This window comes from Capsella rubella, unplaced genomic scaffold, assembly GCF_000375325.1.
Source record: "Capsella rubella cultivar Monte Gargano unplaced genomic scaffold, Caprub1_0 scaffold_7, whole genome shotgun sequence".
Lineage (NCBI taxonomy): Eukaryota > Viridiplantae > Streptophyta > Magnoliopsida > Brassicales > Brassicaceae > Capsella > Capsella rubella.
In genome coordinates this window covers 4,714,579-4,733,879 of record NW_006238917.1, presented here as the reverse complement: position 1 = coordinate 4,733,879, position 19,301 = coordinate 4,714,579, and the positions used below count along the sequence as shown (strand labels likewise).

At 36.6% G+C, this 19,301-nt stretch overlaps 5 protein-coding genes and 2 non-coding genes across 8 annotated transcripts; 4 read left to right on the top strand and 3 right to left on the bottom strand.

Annotated features, from left to right (window-relative positions):
- The first annotated feature begins 27 nt into the window (after positions 1 to 27).
- On the top strand, positions 28 to 98 carry TRNAG-GCC. The gene has a single exon. It is a non-coding gene; the product is annotated as a tRNA-Gly (tRNA).
- Positions 99 to 649: 551 nt separating this feature from the next.
- On the top strand, positions 650 to 2,777 carry LOC17877956 (50S ribosomal protein L22, chloroplastic). The gene is made up of 6 exons (XM_006284253.2): positions 650 to 899; positions 1,111 to 1,178; positions 1,476 to 1,628; positions 1,754 to 1,864; positions 2,027 to 2,093; positions 2,250 to 2,777. Exons 1-6 carry the CDS (start codon positions 773 to 775, stop codon positions 2,537 to 2,539), a joined length of 816 nt encoding a protein of 271 aa, XP_006284315.1. The 5' UTR covers positions 650 to 772; the 3' UTR covers positions 2,540 to 2,777.
- A 782-nt stretch (positions 2,778 to 3,559) lies between these two features.
- TRNAK-UUU lies at positions 3,560 to 3,631 on the top strand. The gene has a single exon. It is a non-coding gene; the product is annotated as a tRNA-Lys (tRNA).
- A 1,342-nt stretch (positions 3,632 to 4,973) lies between these two features.
- On the bottom strand, positions 4,974 to 5,977 carry LOC17879177 (early nodulin-like protein 2). Its single transcript, XM_006285744.2, has 2 exons — positions 5,717 to 5,977; positions 4,974 to 5,626 (listed from the first exon to the last, which is right to left on the bottom strand). The coding sequence occupies exons 1-2, from the start codon at positions 5,898 to 5,900 to the stop codon at positions 5,196 to 5,198; spliced, it is 615 nt and encodes a 204-aa protein (XP_006285806.1). The 5' UTR covers positions 5,901 to 5,977; the 3' UTR covers positions 4,974 to 5,195.
- Positions 5,978 to 8,884: 2,907 nt separating this feature from the next.
- On the top strand, positions 8,885 to 13,862 carry LOC17878356 (transmembrane E3 ubiquitin-protein ligase 1). The gene is made up of 15 exons (XM_006285300.2): positions 8,885 to 9,361; positions 9,965 to 10,037; positions 10,165 to 10,292; positions 10,385 to 10,500; positions 10,586 to 10,646; positions 10,770 to 10,836; positions 10,911 to 10,988; positions 11,090 to 11,247; positions 11,342 to 11,401; positions 11,492 to 11,585; positions 11,902 to 12,069; positions 12,494 to 12,822; positions 12,983 to 13,099; positions 13,182 to 13,334; positions 13,702 to 13,862. Exons 1-14 carry the CDS (start codon positions 9,218 to 9,220, stop codon positions 13,281 to 13,283), a joined length of 1,695 nt encoding a protein of 564 aa, XP_006285362.1. The 5' UTR covers positions 8,885 to 9,217; the 3' UTR covers positions 13,284 to 13,334; positions 13,702 to 13,862.
- Positions 13,863 to 13,938: 76 nt separating this feature from the next.
- On the bottom strand, positions 13,939 to 15,360 carry LOC17880264 (pollen-specific leucine-rich repeat extensin-like protein 3). Its single transcript, XM_006285949.2, has one exon. It carries the CDS (start codon positions 15,137 to 15,139, stop codon positions 13,952 to 13,954), a length of 1,188 nt encoding a protein of 395 aa, XP_006286011.1. The 5' UTR covers positions 15,140 to 15,360; the 3' UTR covers positions 13,939 to 13,951.
- A 126-nt stretch (positions 15,361 to 15,486) lies between these two features.
- LOC17877709 (ADP,ATP carrier protein 3, mitochondrial) lies at positions 15,487 to 17,506 on the bottom strand. Of its 2 annotated transcripts, XM_023777951.1 has the most exons (5): positions 17,394 to 17,493; positions 17,124 to 17,225; positions 16,490 to 16,990; positions 16,033 to 16,404; positions 15,487 to 15,948 (listed from the first exon to the last, which is right to left on the bottom strand). In XM_023777951.1, the coding sequence occupies exons 3-5, from the start codon at positions 16,958 to 16,960 to the stop codon at positions 15,652 to 15,654; spliced, it is 1,140 nt and encodes a 379-aa protein (XP_023633719.1). In that variant the 5' UTR covers positions 16,961 to 16,990; positions 17,124 to 17,225; positions 17,394 to 17,493; the 3' UTR covers positions 15,487 to 15,651. The 2 variants fall into 2 exon arrangements, with proteins under 2 accessions (XP_023633719.1, XP_006282649.1); XM_006282587.2 differs by lacking the exon at positions 17,124 to 17,225 and having other exon boundaries at positions 17,394 to 17,506.
- Between the last annotated feature and the right edge of the window lie 1,795 nt (positions 17,507 to 19,301).

The following is a 19,301-nucleotide window of genomic DNA, read 5'->3' as shown; positions in this document are numbered from 1 at the left end:
ATTTATTTTCATGAGATGTACAAAATAGCACCAGTGGTCTAGTGGTAGAATAGTACCCTGCCACGGTACAGACCCGGGTTTGATTCCCGGCTGGTGCATGATATTGTTTTATCTTTTTTATATGTCCCCCTTATCCACCTACTTGTTGCGGCCGCAACTAAAGTTTAACTGGGTACTCTTAAACTTGCATGTAAACCGAAGTTGCTCGTGACAGTTTCTTAGTTTTTACTATCAGTACATGACTTGGAGGGTGATTGTAACTTGTAAGGCGTACAAGACCGGACTTGATAGAAGGCAGAAGCGGTGAAACTCAAAGAAATCAAAACAGAGCAACATAGACTTTGACAAAGGAAGGATACTTATGTGATGTTCATTTCCATACATTATTGTTCTTAACATAAATTTCACATGTATTCCAAGATTATTATTTTGTATCTGATGCTATCTGATGCTATCTGATGCTATCTGATGCAGTGTCATTATTTCAGATGGTAGTGAAAAAAGAAAAAAAACAACAAAAGCTGACAGAAAATATTGACAGTAAAAGAAATGGGCTCAGAAGGAAAATGGTTTTAGGCCCGTAAGTAATGTAATGGGCTCAATATTCACGAGTGCATCTTCCCAAGAAAACCTATTTTCTCTTCGACAGTGGGGAAGGAAAAAACCTGCATTTCAGATGCATCTCACCGACCTCGCACACCCTTAGAACCGTCGTTGAGCCAATCGCGTTTATAGAAGAAGCGAGAACTAGTCGGCTTGAAGGTGGATAACAATGGCGGGTTGGCAGAGGAATTTACAGACTGTTATCCGTCAAGTTGGTAAAAGAGTGAAGAACAACAATCACATTTCTACTGCAAATTACTCTTCGACTCGGAATTTAGAATCCCCTTTCTCACAAGGTTAGCTAATTTTTATAACATTTGAAGCTATTGAGTTTTGATCATTTGGGTTTAGGGACTGTTAGAAAGTTCAAATAATTTCGGGAATTTATGTGCTCTTAGTGGATCTTTGCAGTGGTAGGTGTTATCTTGGATTTGTTCTGGTATAGTGTGTTTGTGATTTGAAGTTTGAGTGAGTAATGATTATGTTTTGTTGGTTCTGGTGAATTAGGCTACTTGCAGAGTCTTCTGAGACCAAACTATTGCTCAAGACCACTGTATCATCATCTACAACAACTGGTAATACTTTTTTTTTTAGTGAGACTAGTGTTTCTTGTTTCTTTTTTGGAGAAATTTGCTTCTGTAGTTAGATATAGCAAAATTGATTGCTTATATAATTGCTGCTCGAGCTCTACATTAGTTTTGAAACCGTGTAGTGGGATGACTACTTCTATTGTCTATGTAAATTTAGGCGAAAAGAGTCATCTTTTGGAACTATAAATTTGTAGATAACTTCTGGGGGACCTGTACTTTTAGGTATGAACTTTTTATGGGATGCTGCTTCTTTCTTCTCTGATCTCAGTTCTATGTTTTCAGGGAATTTCTACCTCAAGACACTTAAAGGCGGCTGAAGAACCTGTTTCATCACCTTTGTCATCTCCAGCTCTGTTGGGTAGTGGTAAAGAAGAAGAGCAGAAGATTATCCCAAAGCGTCAGAAAGTTCAGGCTGTCTTGAAGTCCATAAAGCAGGTGTGTTCTATTGATCATATAGCACTTTAACTTTTCAGATCATACTGCTTCATTTCGTTTTAATATGTTTCCATCTTAGTCTTGTTATATGCGCTATATAATGTGCCCAATCTTGCTTGTTTCAGAGTCCTAAGAAGGTCAACCTGGTTGCAGCATTAGTCCGTGGCATGCGTGTTGAAGATGCTTTGATGCAATTGCAGGTCACAGTCAAACGAGCTTCACAGACCGTGTACCGGGTAATCTCTCAGATTCTGAGTTAAAATAAAAAATTCACTTTTGGAGTGTCTCCGCTACTCTCCTCTCCAGGCATTTGATACATGTCCCCATCTATTGATACTGAGCATACAACTTGTTATCTTAATACAATGCTTAAAGGATTTTATAACATAATAATGCAGGTTATCCACGCTGCCCGTGCAAATGCTACTCATAACCATGGACTAGATCCTGACCGTCTCCTTGTTGGTATGTACTACTGAGACTGGATCCGTGATTTCCTTGTTTTGCATTAAAGAAGAGAACATGATATGTCAGAGAGTTCGCCGAACTGTACCTTAAAGAAGTAAACATGATATGATAGAACGATGTAATTCATCTAAGCTTTTGATTTATGTGATGCAGCGGAAGCGTTTGTTGGGAAGGGACTCTTTGGGAAGAAGGTAGCTTACCATGCAAAAGGAAGAAGCGGGATTATATCAGTACCCCGGTGTCGTTTAACAGTCATAGTTAGAGAGACGACTCCAGAGGAAGAAGCTGAGATTGCGAGGCTCAAAGTTCACAATTTTAAGAAGAAGAGCAAACGGGAGAGACAGCTTGTACCACACAAGCTCATTGAGACAACTCCAATCTGGAACCGCAGAGGTACCAAAGCCAATCATCGGTCCTCAGAGTTAGTACCGCGGTCTCACTAGTATATTTGCTCCTGCAACTGTAACAAGAGTTTCTCTGTTACCGTACCTTCTTGTTTGTTTAGGGTCAATGATGTATTGGTACTCAATAGGACGGGTTTGCTATTGCACTCAATAAACATGTTGTCTGAGAGGAACCAAAACTTTACTTTTGACATAAGCGTCTCCGTTTGTCTCCATTCTGTCTCTGGATGTGTTTTCATAGTTTTTTTTCTTAAAAAGGCAAAGTTATAAATCTCTATTCCCAGTCTTGGTAAAGTAGGTAGTGCATTAGTTATCCCACAAAAATTTCATTCATAGTTTTGTACTTGATCCTGATTTCTTCATATATATCGTCTTGCTTCGATTGATTCATTTCTCCTCCGAAATCTAAATGAAATTCAAAATAAGGAAACTAGACATAAATGAGTTTATCCTCTGGAAAAAGCTTTTGTTTTGAAATTCACTAACTTCTCTTTGAAGTTTCATTAAAAAGCCCGGCAAATAACAAAGAAAAAAAGAAAAAACCCACCAAGACCCTTAAAAGAAACTCAATTTTAGTCCATCCAATATATAAACCCTCAAACCCTAATAAGTGTATATATATTTAACCTAGGAGAGGGTGTTACATACCAAACCCTACATATTATTATATGGCTTCCTAGTTGAAGGAGAAGTTGGAGACGATAACAAATGAGATAAATTCCAACTTGGACGAGATGGATTCCAAGATTCAAAATAAGTTAGATTACACAAGAATCACGTACAAGCAAGTTTTGCGGCAATACAATTTATAACATAAAAAGCACAATAACTTTTCCCTTCTTTTCCTTTTTCGACCAATCTCGTGGCTACGTGCATGCGTCTCTTTAACTCTATGTTTCTCTTTTAATTAAGAGACCGTCTTTAGCAATAATCAATATATAACATTTAGTTTAATTCATTTTATTACCTAAAATTATACTAAGAAACCACATAGAGAAATACTGTACATGAAACAAATTATAATAATATTATTGAATGTAACTGAAACTAATCAATGAAGCCGTCTTAGCTCAGTGGTAGAGCGCGTGGCTTTTAACCACGTGGCCGTGGGTTCGATCCCCACAGACGGCGATTTTGTTAAATTTTTTGTTCACTCTTATATGTCTTTCCTTCTTTCCAAGAAACATTCTCAGCTTGTTTTATGTCTTACCTTTTTTTTCTTTTTTCTTTTTGGCTGTGAATAATGTTAATATACCTTTTTGGTAGTCGAAAACCCAAAACTCAAAAGACATCAACACTTCACATATGAAATGCAATGGCTAAGAAACACCTATGCAGTTTATGAACTTCACTGGCTGGTTTATGTACTGCTTCATATACTTCATATGGAAAATGCTCTTACTACACAGCTCTATACTGTGTGTTATGCAGCAGCTACTATATATATAGCTCAAAACCAAATTTTCCTTTTTAATGAACTTAACACATAGACATTGATGGTTCTTGGTTCTTGAGTAGTTAATTAATTTGAATCTCTTGTTTGATGAAGATCCTACCTTTCACTACATTCATATCATCAATTCAAACATATTTGGTTTATAAGTCAATTCTAAATTAACAGTTACTTTTTATTTCTAGGATGGGGATTGGGGAGTCCTCGATATATTTTCTCTATATTGATCAAGTTAAATTGTACAAAGTAGAATTATATATGGTTTATTAGTGATAGCAACATAATCTAAGTAGTAGTAACGATGTAAAAATAAATGGTAGTATATATATATATATATTAACTTGTGAACCGGTAACAATTTGTAATGACACTACAACCTCGTTTGTATGGATTAGCCTTTTTCCCCCGTCCACCACAACTATAATAGGAACGGCCACGGCGTTTACACGGTACATAATCCTTCTTCAACGCACCATAGCTAATATAATTTGCCGCTTTTAAAATCCTACGACTCAACAATTCAAATTCTCCCATTGTCCTCTTCTCTTCTCCACCGTCGTCTATGCAAATCCCTGATTCGCAGCTCACTTTCTTAGCCCTGACCAGCACCTGACCTGCAGCTACCAGCTGGATGATGATCACAACGATAACCAAGAGCTTTATGTAGTTTATCATCGAGATCAAGTGGACGATAATTAAGTGTTAGATAAACTGATGATTAATTACTGATTTTGGGTTTATAAACTGGTTTCAATTGGTAATAGATCTGTAGTTTGTCCGGTTCTTACTCCATAACTTATTCAATGTTTTTCTAGAGTTTATTACTTTGTTTTTATTTGTAATCAAAAAGATTTATCATATCTCAATCGTTCACTAAGAATAGCAATGAACTTGGTCGCTCACTCCTAGATTTATATAGCATGTAACTCGCATAATTAAACGGGCTAACAATTACATTATTTCATTTCTTACATATACAAAACTATATAAGCTTTATATATTATAGTTTGCATGGTCATAATTAAAACATAAAACAGAAACATATCGCATCTAAGTAATACATAATCTCGATTTAAATATTTTCTTAAGTAAGAACAAACACGAAACAGGGGAAAACATTAAAAATGGTTACAGATGCTTCAAACATACTAACAGAATAGGCAGAGAAACATGAAACTCAATTGTAGAGGAATGCTCTCAGAACTTAATATTAATGATCACAAGCGACAATATGGAAACCCCTTAGAACATAGAAGTTATCATAATCATAAAAACCACCATCCCCGGACCAACCAAACCGGCGGAATTGTGAGCCAACACAGGGCCTGGAGCCGGAGCATGATCGTTTGAATCAGACGATGGTTCAGGTCCTGGAGAAGGCCCCGGCGACGACAAAACCTGTTGGACCGGAGCCAGTGAAGGTGATGGAGAAGGGGAGGGAGAGGTGTGACGAGGAGAGTGATGGGCGGTGGACATGACCTTGACAGCTAGCTTCTGGCCTTTGAGACAGTTTTGAGAGTTGCCACTGATGAAAAAGAAGGAACCTGAGCGGCTAAGTAGAAAGAAAGAGTCCCCGTCCGAGAGAGAAGTCAATGGATGGGTGGTGTTGCATGTGTTATACTCTTGTTCACTCACCTCCAACACTGAATCTTTTCCCTTGTTGTACTTAAAATCTTGTCAAAAACCAAAAATATTTATGCATTAATATTGACACAATTGTGTATATGTATAGTAGATAAGAGGAGCTAGAGTAAGTGACTTACGAAGAGTGTCGTTGACTTGAAACCTGTTTCGGTGAGACCAATGAGAATAATCCTCGGAAGGAGTAAGGACCCAACCATCTTTTCCACCAACATAGAACTTGTACCCATTTGATATCGTAAACCCCAAACCCATCAACATCACAATGATCAAGTAAAGATCGAAGCTCCTCATCACCAAACCCATCTCTGATCCTAAACTCAACTCTCTCTTAATTAGAGGCTTATATATTCTTTAATTGTATGTGTTTATTTGGATCACCTCAAGAGAGGGTGCTGCTTATTTATGGTGAAAGTAAAGATGATATAGCCGTTGGTCAAGCTTTTTTGGCTGTGTAGTGTGTGCATCAATTACCAAGAGAAATGCAAATTAAGTATGAAGAAGCGTTTCGGTTTCGCTCATCTCTTCTTTTTTACACGTCTCGACATGCAATGGACTTAACGGCTATCTGATTTTGTTTTGGGTAAGTAGGCTATTTAGTACATTTTTCAAAAGTAATTGGAAAAATAGTACGTATACTATTTATAATTAGAGAAATATGTGTGTATTACTGTTTGTGAGATAGAGAATAGTAGAGATAGGAAATGATGTAGGCTAAGAGAGTGTTTGGAAAAAGACAAAAATAGGCTTGAGAGATTGAGAATGCGTGTGTGCGTGTGTGTTATTGTGTGTGGAGAAATTTTTTTTTTAAATAATTCATTTTCTTTTTATTACACCCTCTCATTCTAATAATTAAAATATTCTTCAGTATAATTTTTTTTTTCTGATATTTTTCACATACAAAAGAACCTATATTTTTTTCTCTATAATTTGATATGCATTTTGTTAAATAATTTTAAACTTTGTATAATATTTTATATATACACAATTGTATTTGTACATATATCCTTGTGTACAGCTGTTATACATACATTTTTCTGTACATATAATTATATGTACAATCTAATTTAAGTATGTACAATTTTATTTGTATATATATATTATATTGTAGAAATATGAATACAATTGTTTACTATTTGTACACTTAGTAGGTTGTACGGATTACTGTACACTTAGTAGGTTGTATGGATTACTTCTGTACATTACATTTCTAAACTTTGTAAGTTGTATAATAGTCTAAATATATATAATTATATATGTACATACATTCTTATGTACAACTGTTATACATAATTATATATATATATATATAATATATGTACAGTTTAAGCTATATATGTATAGTTGTTTATGTTTAATAGTTTCAAATACATTACATGCATATTTTATGCGTACAATTTACTACATTGATGTTTATGGCTCGACGTTTTAGTTTGATACAACTGTACACAAAAATGTATGTACATTTATAGATCACTGTACATAAAGATGTTTGTACAGATATAGATCATTGTGCATAAGAAATCTATACAAAATAATGCATGTACAAAAATAAAACTATAAAATGACACACTTTGTGAAACGGGGGATTATACATTTCATTCTCTATATGCACAACACTATGTTGTATGTGATGGTTTTGTACATTAATTGTAGTGTAAGCAGTGATTTTGTACAATGGGTTGTACAATGGTTGGAATGTACATGATTATGGTGTACAGTGGTTCTTTTGTACAGTAGTTATGCTGTACAGTGGTTCTGTTGTACATAGTTCTGCTGTACAGTAGTTCTGCTACACGAAAGAAAATTTGTATATTAATATATTTATATATATATATATATATATAAAATAATGAAATATATATATATATTAAATTGTGTGTATTACTCTATACTTGTAGATTTAGTAAGTTTTCCGAATGTACACTTAATAAGTTGTACGAATTAAATCTGTACATATAATAAGTTGTACAGATGTACAGATTACATCTGTACATTTATCAAGTTGTACAGATTACAGATAATCTGTACATTTATCAAGTTGTACAGATCTAAAATCTGAAAAAATTATTTGACATCATCAAATAAAATCATCTAGCAAAATGCATATCAAATAATAGAGAAAAATTGAGGTTTTTATATATATGATTTTTTTTTAAAAAATACTATTTTTATTGAATAGTATTATAGCTTTTAGATTGACGGAGGATAATATAAAAAGAAAAAAAAACATAAAAAGAAAAAGGAAAAAGAAAAAAAAATGTGAGCGTACGAAGAGAGAGAGAGAAAAGGAGAAAAGGAAGAGTAGTAACTGTTTAGAATGGCATAGATCCGTAAATAATCAAAAAATTTAATGGTATAATGGACAGAGAAAAAATGATGTATAGTAGAAATATACTATTTTACTAATATTGAATAGTAAACGTATTAGTTTGCATAATGTGTTTCAGAAATATACTAAAAATCCAAATATTCCTTTTGTTTTTCACTTTCTTTCTCACATACGACCATTGTTTTCACTCAGATCTTATCATTCTTTAGTAGCCATAAAATTACAAAACTGAAATCCTATATTATTTATTATTCAAACTTACGTTACATATTGTTTTTTTTTTTGTTTTACACTTGGTATTTGTATTTGTAGTTTTATATTAAAAGATATATATATCTAACCCAATGATACAATAATAGTCTTATTGGCTTTTTCAAATGGACTGAGTATAATGTAATGAAAGGCTTTACACATTTTTTCTCGTCTACTAGTAAAGCCCAACTAGAGGTAGAAGAATCACTTTTGCTCTCTTTATCAATAGTAGTGTACACAAGATAAACACATCGTTTAATTAGAAATTGGTAATTTTAACACACTTTCTCCTCTACTGATAAAGCTCGACTAAGTTGGACACTATTAGACGAATTTTACTTTCTATAATGGGAATTAGGAATCTTTTACTTAGGATCAAGGATCTAATTAATAATGTTCCTAAAGAGATCGAAAATTAATTTTTCTACTTATGTATTTATTAATCCCAAAAAATGTAAATCGTTTTTTGGGGGAAATAAGAAGTTTTAAGGCGTAAAGAAAGACCTGAGAATATGAAACTCCAACTAAACATCTTTTATCAATTAAAAACATTGAACCTTCGTTTTTAACAGAAAAAGCTCAATAAATTATAATTAAAATCAGAGAACCATAAGAAGAAGTTTCGACTTGTTCAACAATGAGTAATTTAATTGAGAGAGTACGTTGATTAAGAAGTTTCAACGACCGCATAAACAAGTTTCTAATTTCAATCGGAGTTTTTTCTTTTCTTTTTTTATAATAGTTTATTTTATAAAAATTATTATTACAAATCTATATAGGTTGTTGTTGTTAATCTGTAATCATCTTTGTATCTGCTGTCTGATACAGCCACCAATCTTGAGCTGCCTTTTTGCAAAACCAAAACCTAGTTTGTTTGACTTCACCCTCTCTTCTCTGTGTTGCTTCTGTGCCATTAAAAATGGATTTTTGTCTTCAGTGTTGTGGATTTTGGAGCAAAACTCGAATCAGTTCTGATCCTATCATATTTTAGTTTTGGGTTAAGTCATAAAAAAAGGGATTTTTAGGGGTAGGGAGTGATATGAAGAAGCGGGACAATTCGGGGCTTTTGGGATTAAGGTTCGAGTGGCAGGTTATCTTCTGGCTATTGATTTTGTTGGCGATTTCGCAACAAGCGACGGGATTGAGACCCATAAGGGAGAAAACTCGATCATGGAGCGACGAGGTTTGTGTTTTTTTTTTGTTCAATTGATGATTGCTCAAAAAGTTTATTCATTTCTGTCATACTGATGTTTCCCAGAAACAAAATTTACACTTTCGTTAGCTAGTCCGACCAGTTTGTTGTCAAATGTGTTCAATGACTTGTTTCTGTTCATGATTTGCTGAATGATTGGTCCTAATTGATATCTCTTCTAAGTTTGAGATTCCCTGCTTTGTTTTTTCTCGCAAAAATTGAGCTGATCAGAGTAAAACAATCTTGAATGAAAATCCAGGAGCAGAGTAGCTTTGGTCTAACTTTCATCTTTTTTTATTTGATTGAGTAATCTGAAAATGATTAATGTTATCTAACTTAGCTCGATCGAGCTCATTAGTCTTCAAGCTTTGTTCTCTTGGTGAATACTCTGAGATGTGTAAGAATGAATCTTTCGATAGTGTGGTGAGATGAGACCCATAATGGATTCTTAGGTAGAGATTGGCTAGTTGTTGCAGAAGTAGAATCATTGGTAGTGGGGAATCTAGGTAGATACTGGCTAGCTCTTCAGAGTTCAGAGTAAACGAGGCAATGTTTGGGTATTGGTTTTATTCTAAGGTTTACATGATCTTGCAGTGGCTCTTTGGTAGAAAACAAGAGGCTGAAGTAGGACCGTTTTCCGCATGGAATATAACAGGAACATATAGAGGTTTGTGGCATGACTTTCTTCATTTTCTACTTCTTTCAGAATTAGCTACCGTGTTGTGGTTTTCTGTCTATTGCTTTATGTTTTAGACTACTTATCGAATATAAGCTCTATTGTGGGTATTCTTCAGGAACTTGGAAGTTTCTGAACTCCGCAAATAGCTCTTCAAAGTTTCAAGACTTTCAAAAAGAAAATGGTAATTCTGTGGTTGAGTTAGTGGCAGTTCCAACGAAAATAACCGGTGTGCATTATGTTCAGGTGAACAGTTCAGCTTCTAAGTCTGTATTTTGGGATCTCCCTTGATCTTGTAGCATGCAATATTTGAGGTTCTAACTAAGTTCACGGAACAGGGTGTAGTTGTTTTCCATGACGTATTTGACAATGAACAAAATGTGGGTGGTGCCCAAATAAATCTGGAAGGTGTATATATATGGCCCTTTAGACAACTCCGCCTTGTGGCTAATAGGTACAATCAACGGTTTTTTCTTTAACTGCTTTTAAGATTTATTATTGACTCTTAACTCCAAGGTCTGTACATTACTTGACTTTAGCGGCAAGGAGAGCAACTCAGGGCAAGAAGACAATAATCTTCTCTCAAATCCCTATCATCTGGTAATCCTCAAGACTCTTGTTTGTCCCATTTAGACAATGATAGTGCTTTCTCTTCTGATGGCTGGATTAATGTGTTAAAATGTTCCAAGTGCTTACTAGTTTAGACATTCTGCTGTTGGACAGCTAGGAATTTTCTCCTCTCAAGTGTTTCAAGAATCTCCAAGAGACAGATTACTGAGACGGAAAATTTGTAAGCAGTATCCTATTTTTTCCCGTGTGCTAAACTTTTCGGAGACTCTGATCTTCAATTCTCTTGTACTTCAGCTCCAGTGAATGAAATGGAGAAGCACTGTAATATTGAAATAGCAGCTCAAGTATCCCGTGTGGCTTCTAGTGAAAATAGTATGCATTCTAACTTTAAACATTGAGATGATCCTGATATCTTCTTTGTCTATTTAGTCACATTTTATCTTATGCTGAGGATATTTTCCATAATTTGGTAGATGGAGACAAAAATTATTATCACATGGAAGGGTTGCTGGAAAGTCCTGGGGCAGGCGATGACGGAAATTGTTTCTCGCCTTTGTTACTGAATGCAACCTCTGTAAATGTCGAAGTCTACTATAACAAAGCTGTGAACTATACGCTGATGGTTACTTTTGTATCCTTTACTTAAAAGTAGTTTACCCTTTCATAAGAGACTGCTGAGAACTTATCCGATATTAGTGTGTTCCTTAACTTTCTATGGCATTCAGGTCTCGTTCCTCCAGGTTCTTTTGTTAATCCGACAAATGGAGCACGGTAACACACATTCTGTAAGATACCGATGTAAACCAGATGGTCTAATACTGTTATTCTTGTACAGAATGAATAAAAACTAACTTCCGGAAGTTCTTGTATACAAGGGTGCTGCCAAGGTATCTATTGTAATGATTGGGCAACAAGCTATCATGGATGCTTATTTGTGCCTTTTACATCTCACGGCTGGTATATTAGTCGGTATGTATATCCTTATAACTGTACTCACGCGTTGAAGGATGCCATTTTTTTAAAGCTAATATATGACTCCTCTTTTCATGTTACATGTTAGGCGTTTAATGCAGTGATATTCTTTGTATCCCCCCTGCATTTTGATAATATTCTTTGTTGGTTTTCTTCGACACATCTTACCCTCATCTGTTTGATAAATTACGCTTTCATTTTGTCGGAATTTCTATTACTGTCTCACTGGCCCGTATGCTACTTGACATTGTGATTTATACTTTTCTCAAATCTCCATCACTGTAAAACTTAAGGTTACAAATTTCTCATGCAGAATCTCTGTTTAATGCATTTGCAACCGCTGCGTTCTTCAAATTCGTAGTCTTTTCGATTTTTGAGATGAGATATCTTCTGGCGATATGGAAAGCAACCCGTCCTTCCAACAGCGGAGAAGGTTGGGAAACAATGAGGCGAGAACTGTCCTTTCTCTACAGCCGTTTCTGTGAGTACTTGCTCTTTTGGTCTTTGTTTATCAATTAAAGCTTCAAACTCGTTTCTTACAGCACTTTTATGATATGAGTCATATGACTGCTTGGTCTTTTGGTTCTCTTCCCCTATTTCTTCCAAACATCCACCACAGAAACATTTAATTTCCCGATAAGAAAGTTGCGTTTTAGGAAACTTTATTATGTCAATTTGGTTGGGAAATAATGGTATTACTTGTCTCCTCAAAATTTCCTAATTATACCTGCTTGGTTTCATTCACTTGCTAATGTAAGTTAATTTGAATCTACAATAATCTTTTTGAATCTTGTGCGCTAGACATTCTCACCAATTGTGTGACTTTTGTTTTCATTTAGCTGAAATCTTTGACGCAATTCAGATGTTAACGCTGATATTTCATCATTGTCACTATATTATAACAGATGGGATACTTCTTGGAGGCATTTTGATAATGTACCAGTTCCACAACTACATGCAGCCGATTCTCCTTCTCATGTACTCATTTTGGATACCACAGATAGTTGCCAATGTCGTCCGGGATTCAAGAAAGCCTCTGCACCCTTATTACATCTTGGGGATGACAGTTACACGGTTAGCTATACCGTTATATGTTTTTGGGTGCCCACACAACTTCATGCGTGTAGAGCCCAACAAGTTCTGGTGCGTATGCTTGTGCACATTCATGGGGTTGCAAGCTGCCATTCTTCTTCTTCAGCATTATTTTGGTTCACGTTGCTTTGTTCCGCGTCAGGTTAGTTTGTTCTTTTTTCATGTAATGTTCAATTTAATAAAGCGAACAGTAGGTTACAGTTCGGTTCAGTTTGGCTTGGATATTTCAGGTCTCTTCCGCATTGTTAAGTTGTTTCTGCCTACAGCTAATCTCTTTTGTTATCTTTTACGCTTACACGCAGATGCTACCAGAGAAATACAACTACCACCGAAGATTTAATCGGGACGTAAACCACAACACTGATTGCGTTATCTGCATGACCGCTATTGATCTCAGACAGCATACCAGTGATTGCATGGTACAGCAGTTTCTTTTGGATTCTCTAAACTACACATTTTCCCCAATAAATAGACTTATGAGCGAGTTTTTTCTGAGAACAGGTAACTCCATGTGAACATTTCTTCCACTCGGGCTGCTTACAGAGATGGATGGATATAAAAATGGAGTGCCCAACTTGCCGGCGTTCTCTTCCTCCAGCATAGAGGATGTTTTCGGTTTGTTAGGATGTACCTGCTTCACACAGTTTATTGCGGGTAACAACTCAAACCGAACTTCCAAACCGGATTTTTTAAAATCTTTTCAGATTTTGGTAGTTTCTTTGCCTGTTAGGTATATAGATAGTGTTTTGGTTCTCTGAAGGAAATTTATTGTTAACAACCATGAATATGATTTTACAAGTGAGAACTCGGGATAATAAAATCCAAGTTCTGTATATGATTGGCCTATGAAGAATCATGCTCTTATTTCAGTGTTTTGTCATGCGTTTTCCAGGTTTCTTGGTTTCTGTTTTTCTTTTCTGAAAATTTTGAGATGTTTCACTTATATGTCAAACATTCCTAGAGTTTGGGTTTTCTCAACAGCACGAAGTTAACTGCTGCAAAATTTGACTCTCTGAAACAGGTGGGGATGGTTCTTTAATTTCAGGTCCTTGAAGAGGTTTAGAAGATTTTTAGATGAAAATATAGCAAAGGTGGAATCTGTAACTGCGGCTAGATACCGCGGATAGACATTGTGTTCTGTATAATCGTATAATTTTAAAAATCTTAGTGCATATTCTTTCACCCTACAACCAAATCTTTCACACATTTCTTGTTCTTTCATTTTGTTTGCATACATAACATCTGGTCATTGTGCGCATACAAGTGAATCCTTATGTGTCAGCTGGACCAGGAGCAATGGAAGGCCCTGCTGTAGATGGAGCAACCAGAGGAGCCATGGCTGAGCATTCGTGGTCATAGCAGTCTATGGGGTGCTCAAGTATAGCATCACAGACTTTTTGGCTCCACTGAAGCGGTTTGTCAGGCAAACAGTTGTAGCGATCGTCGACGGCTATTCCTCTAGAAGTCAGGTTCCTGCAGATGCCTTCTTCTTCACTGAAATAGTTGTAAGAGAAGGTAAGGTTAAGTAGACTGGGTAAAACGCAGACTCCAAGAGGTACAGTGCCAGTGAACATGTTGTGTTCCAGATTCAGCTGCTCTAAATGGCCTAGACCAGCGAGACTGTAAGGTACAGGGCCAACTAAACTGTTGTAGCTCACGTCCAGGACTCGTAACTTGTAGAGATATCCAACTTCGGGTGGTAGACATCCAGATAAGCTTGAGTTTATTAGGAGAAGCTCTTCCAAGGTATCTGCAAAGCGGGATATTGTTGGAGGCAGACAACCGCTAAAATCATTGTTGGCAAAGACGACGACGGAGGCGGTTGTTCCAGCGAAATCTCGGGGAATGAGGCTTGTTAACCGATTGTTGTTCACAAAAATCGCGTCGAGGGGATTGCTGAAAAGTTTTGGAGGCAAGGGGCCTTCAAACTCATTGTAACGAAGGTCAAGGTACTTTAGAGAAGGGAGTGAAAGGACGACATCCGGAAAAGGTCCTACAAAGCGGTTGTTGCTGAGGTCAAGCTCATAGAGTAACGATAGGTTGGCCAAGGAACTAGGAAGGATGCCGCAGAAGCGATTGCTATTGAGATGGATGAGAGCAAGGTCCGAGAGAAGGCCAATGGCTTCAGGCAGGAAACCAGCGATGTCACCGTGGTTGAGATCGATTCCAGCAACAACTAGAGTGTTTGGATCGGATGGGGATGGGGCACAGAAGATGCCAGTGTAGCTGCAGACTGAAGGACCAACCCAGTCCGTTGTTAAGTTCTTTGGATCGGAATAGATGACCTTCTTCCATGCTTGAAGTGCATGGTACGCTTGTTGAAGCTGTTGGTTAGAGCTTGGAGTGTGTGGATGAAGACTGTGACTTGTGTGGTGGTGATGGCTATGCTTTGCAGTTGATACAAAAGATAGATGAACAAGAACTGAGATGAGGGCATGAAATGTAAAAGAGAGAGCCATTGAAAGACGAGTTATAGATCCTTTTTATAAGTATGTTGGTTTATATAGACAAACACCTTTATTAGAGAAAGTATTAATGAGCATATATCCTAGTGGTGGCATAAGTTCAAGGAAAAAGACTCAACTCCTTACTTGTAGCTATCTGAAGTGGTTTGAAGTGGGATCTGAAATGACACCTTTGAAGACCAAATCTTATTGTTGGATTTAGATAACTCATTCGCTTACAACCCAAGGAAAGCCTATCTGAATTATCCAAACTTTAGGCATAACCATACATTTAACTTCTTTGGATCTCCCAGCATGTTTTCACAAACAAAAACACCTTTCATTTTATTTAATTAACAGTGTTTGTATCCAGTGGTTTTCTTTGCATTATTCTTTTGTCAAGTAAAAGTTAACATGACCTACACTAAGACAAGCCAGAGTATACTCACTATTCAAAGCAACATTTATACAAACACAGACTACTTATTCACTCATAGACCTTAAGTATTTTCTTTCATTCTCATCGTTTAGCCACCACCAGAGCCATACTTCTTGCCCAACACAATAAGCTGGAGCTTGTCATAGCCGGCGAGCACACCAGCCCCAGCAACAGCTCGGAGGATGTTTGCACCTGCACCCTTGAAGAGTGACTTGGCCCCTTCATTCTTGACGATCTGAGAGAAGGCCTGAAGAGAGCTCTTGTACTTCACTGCTTCACCTGATGTCATCATCATTCTTCTACGCACTGTGTCGATTGGGTAAGACGCCAGTCCAGCTCCAATGGTGATTCCCCATCCCAGCAAGAAACTCGCAAGGAAGCTATCCTGTATAGTTTAGAGCAGTGAATAAACAGTAACAGAGGACTCATACGCTGAAGTGAATACTGAACAGTTTTCTTTGTTTTGTACCTGGAGACCATCAACTAGAACCACAGGCTTCAAGGAATCATACAATCCAAAGTAAAGCCCACGGTACACAACAATTCCAACACATGAGATGTTGAAACCACGGTAAAGACCAACAATGCCATCAGAGGCTATAGTCTTCTTGTACACGTCGATCATGCCATTAAACTGCCTCTGACCACCTTTTTTGGCCGCCTTGGCATCATTGGCCAAACGGGTACGAGCGTAATCCAAAGAGTATACAAATAGCAGAGATGATGCACCAGCTGCACCACCAGACGCCAGATTCCCTGCAAACCACTTCCAGTAGCCATCTTTGTCTTTCTTGAAGTTGAAGAGCCTCTTGAAGTAATCTTTGAACGCAAAGTTTAAAGCCTGCAAAACAGAAACCCTTGCTTAACACACCCATCTCAACATCTATACCAGTAAGACCACGCCTAAGAAGAAGAGGAATCTAAACCTGAGTGGGGAAGTATCTGATAACATTCGCAGTGTTGCCTCTCCAAAGAGCAACCAATCCTTCGTCTTTGACTGTTCGGCCAAAACAATCAGTGATTCCTTTGTATGGCTCAGAGAGCCGGCCAGCTTTGATCATCTCATCTTGATTCTGAATCAAGAGTTTCACACGCTCTATAGGGGCTGCTGCCGTTTTTGAAACAGCAGCTGAGACTCCTCCCATAAGGAAATCGATCAAGAAACCAGTGCCAGTTTTCTCACTAGGGGCTTGAACAGATACAGGCAATGAACCATATGGTAGAAGAGAAGAGCCAATGCCTTGGTTAGTAGACTGAAATAGACTATGCAAACCTCCATTGACATAAGCACCAGAGACTCCGTAATCAAGAGTTTGCACATTCGGCGAAAATCTATTTATCAAGCAGGATTGTCCCTTGAGTTTCTGAAACACCGATGGATGCTTTGAGCCATCCATTGTTTTTAGTAAAACTCAGTAACAAGTGATCTGCAAAGAAACAAAAAAAAGCAAATTAAACACCAAAAATTCTTGCTTTCTCGACATTTATATACTTATGCATGCTTGAAGATAATGATCATAACCAAAACTGGAAGAGAAACAGAGAAGACACCGTCATTACATTTTATAAGATCCTAGTTAACTTCGTTTTTAAAGCCACCGTTACTCTCAATCAGCTATAATGCGACATAATTCACAAATACCAGCACGAACACAAACCTAGCTGCAGCTCAAATGAAATCCTCCATTTTAAAAGATTAAAGCAACAAGCCAACAAGGTGGCATAAAGAAACATAATTCACGAGAAGCATAACAGTAAAAACAGAGAGAAGTAAGAGAAACATCAATGATAAAAAGCTATAATTTTTGGAGTCCGAGAGAACGAACTTACGGAAGATTAATCGCCGGAGCTTAAACGAGAAAGAGAGAGAGAGAGAGCTCTTGAAAGAGGCGAGAAGAGAGTAGTATAGCGGTTCTACATGATTCTGGTCCTAAACAAATAAGACGAAAAAGGGCATGAGGTTTTCTATAACTACGAATATGCTACTGGACTCCTTTCGACACGTTTCTTTCTCGGCCCAAATTATGTGACCCGAGTCTTGACGATTCTTTTATATTTATCCCTTATTTTAATTTCCTAGGGTAGAATTTCACGCACATCTCATGAAAGTGCGAGACATCTTTATCATTTATATAGAAAGTGGGAAAATCAGAAAACCAGAAAAAAAAAAAAGGTCTAACCTCATAGGTGTTAGGTCGAACTTTTAAAAACTGGATGTTACTTTAGAAGCAAGGAAGGTAGCTGAATCTTTCGTTCTTCTTTCAGAGGGACAAAACTTTATAGATTCTAAATCAAGAGATGAGGTTCGAAATAATAACGAACCAAAAAGCTGGAGAAATGTTCGACACCCCAAACAATATGTATTGAGACCAGAATTAATGTTATTATAGGCTCATTTATGATTTATCAAGATTAACAAGACACAAAACACACATGGAAAAAAAAAAAAAAAAACACACACACACACACACACACATGGGATATAAATAATGGACCGATATATAATTTTAAATATATATACGAAATTTGCGTAAATAGTTTAAAAGATTCAACTGCATGAATCCGAATAATTAGAGACATGCAAATTACATGTGTTCATATTAAACTAACCATGCATTCTTTATATAAACTGATATTCCACTACTTAATAAGGTGATTATATTTCTGTACATGTAGATTTTTTTTATATATCACACATGAACAATCTCTAACTATATATATGTACGTACTTCGCTAGTTTATTCATCATTTGTTAAAAAGATCGATGAAGATGCATCGTGCCATATTGGTCGTCACGTTCTTGGTTCTGATGAAGACCGCCGTTTCAGATTTATCGGTAGAGCGGTGCAGGGACGTGTTCGAGAGTTTTGTGCCGTACTTGGACTTAGTCGAAGGAGCATTCCAGCAACCTTCTCCGGAGTGCTGCAGAGGTGTGAGCCACTTGAACAACGTCGTCAAGCTCACGTCTCCAGTTACTATTCTTTCTCGTGTTTTGATTTTCAGTTTCGTTTGCAATTTATTAGATTATTAATAACCCCGGTGCATGCTAGCTCCTAATTATTAATTACGCAGGGGAATGGAGAGCTAGTGAGGGTGTGTGAATGCGTAGAGATGATGGGAAAAACCACTCCTATTGCTTTTCTCCCAAGCGCCATTAACAATCTTCCTCTCCTTTGTTCTCTTTCTCTCAGCTTTCCCATCTCCGTTGCTATGGACTGTTCTCAGTTATTTCCATTTTTTCTCCTCTTCTTCTTTTTTTTTGTTGACTTAGTTTAGTACTTGAGATATAAAAAAAATGTCATTTAGTTCGTTCCATTTCCTCCTATATATATACATATATATAAGGAACTAATTGATCATTCTATTGTGTTACAGGTTTAGTAACACGAAGGATCTTGACGCTGAAAACTCAAACTAACTACCAGGATATAGTACGTACATGTATAAATGAATATTGTAAAGGGAAGACTGTAGCAGGCAGCAATATAGTTAAAATGATATATAATCAAAATTAAGTGTATTGTATTAGTGACTATATATGTCACAAAAGCTAATAATAAACTTTTCTTTAATTAGTAACTATGCGTAGCGTACGGACATAACATTCATCAACTGGTAATTACCATAACCTGATGAAAATTACCACTAAAAGAGAGCATTGTCCATTGAATCAATATATAATAAAGACACTATTCATCATATATATACAAAGACACGAAAGGCTTTGTTAATTTCGTC

Coding starts and splice junctions, on each gene's coding strand:
- LOC17877956 (XM_006284253.2), top strand. CDS start 773: ATGGCGGGTTGGCAGAGGAATTTACAGACTGTTATCCGTCAAGTTGGT. Junction 1,179..1,475: donor ATCATCATCTACAACAACTG/GTAATACTTTTT, acceptor CTATGTTTTCAG/GGAATTTCTACCTCAAGACA. Junction 1,865..2,026: donor CTTCACAGACCGTGTACCGG/GTAATCTCTCAG, acceptor ATAATAATGCAG/GTTATCCACGCTGCCCGTGC.
- LOC17879177 (XM_006285744.2), bottom strand. CDS start 5,900: ATGGGTTTGGTGATGAGGAGCTTCGATCTTTACTTGATCATTGTGATG. Junction 5,627..5,716: donor TCAAGTCAACGACACTCTTC/GTAAGTCACTTA, acceptor GTTTTTGACAAG/ATTTTAAGTACAACAAGGGA.
- LOC17878356 (XM_006285300.2), top strand. CDS start 9,218: ATGAAGAAGCGGGACAATTCGGGGCTTTTGGGATTAAGGTTCGAGTGG. Junction 10,293..10,384: donor CCGGTGTGCATTATGTTCAG/GTGAACAGTTCA, acceptor TTCACGGAACAG/GGTGTAGTTGTTTTCCATGA. Junction 10,837..10,910: donor ATTACTGAGACGGAAAATTT/GTAAGCAGTATC, acceptor CTTGTACTTCAG/CTCCAGTGAATGAAATGGAG.
- LOC17880264 (XM_006285949.2), bottom strand. CDS start 15,139: ATGGCTCTCTCTTTTACATTTCATGCCCTCATCTCAGTTCTTGTTCAT.
- LOC17877709 (XM_006282587.2), bottom strand. CDS start 16,960: ATGGATGGCTCAAAGCATCCATCGGTGTTTCAGAAACTCAAGGGACAA. Junction 16,405..16,489: donor TCAGATACTTCCCCACTCAG/GTTTAGATTCCT, acceptor TCTGTTTTGCAG/GCTTTAAACTTTGCGTTCAA. Junction 15,949..16,032: donor TTCTAGTTGATGGTCTCCAG/GTACAAAACAAA, acceptor TAAACTATACAG/GATAGCTTCCTTGCGAGTTT.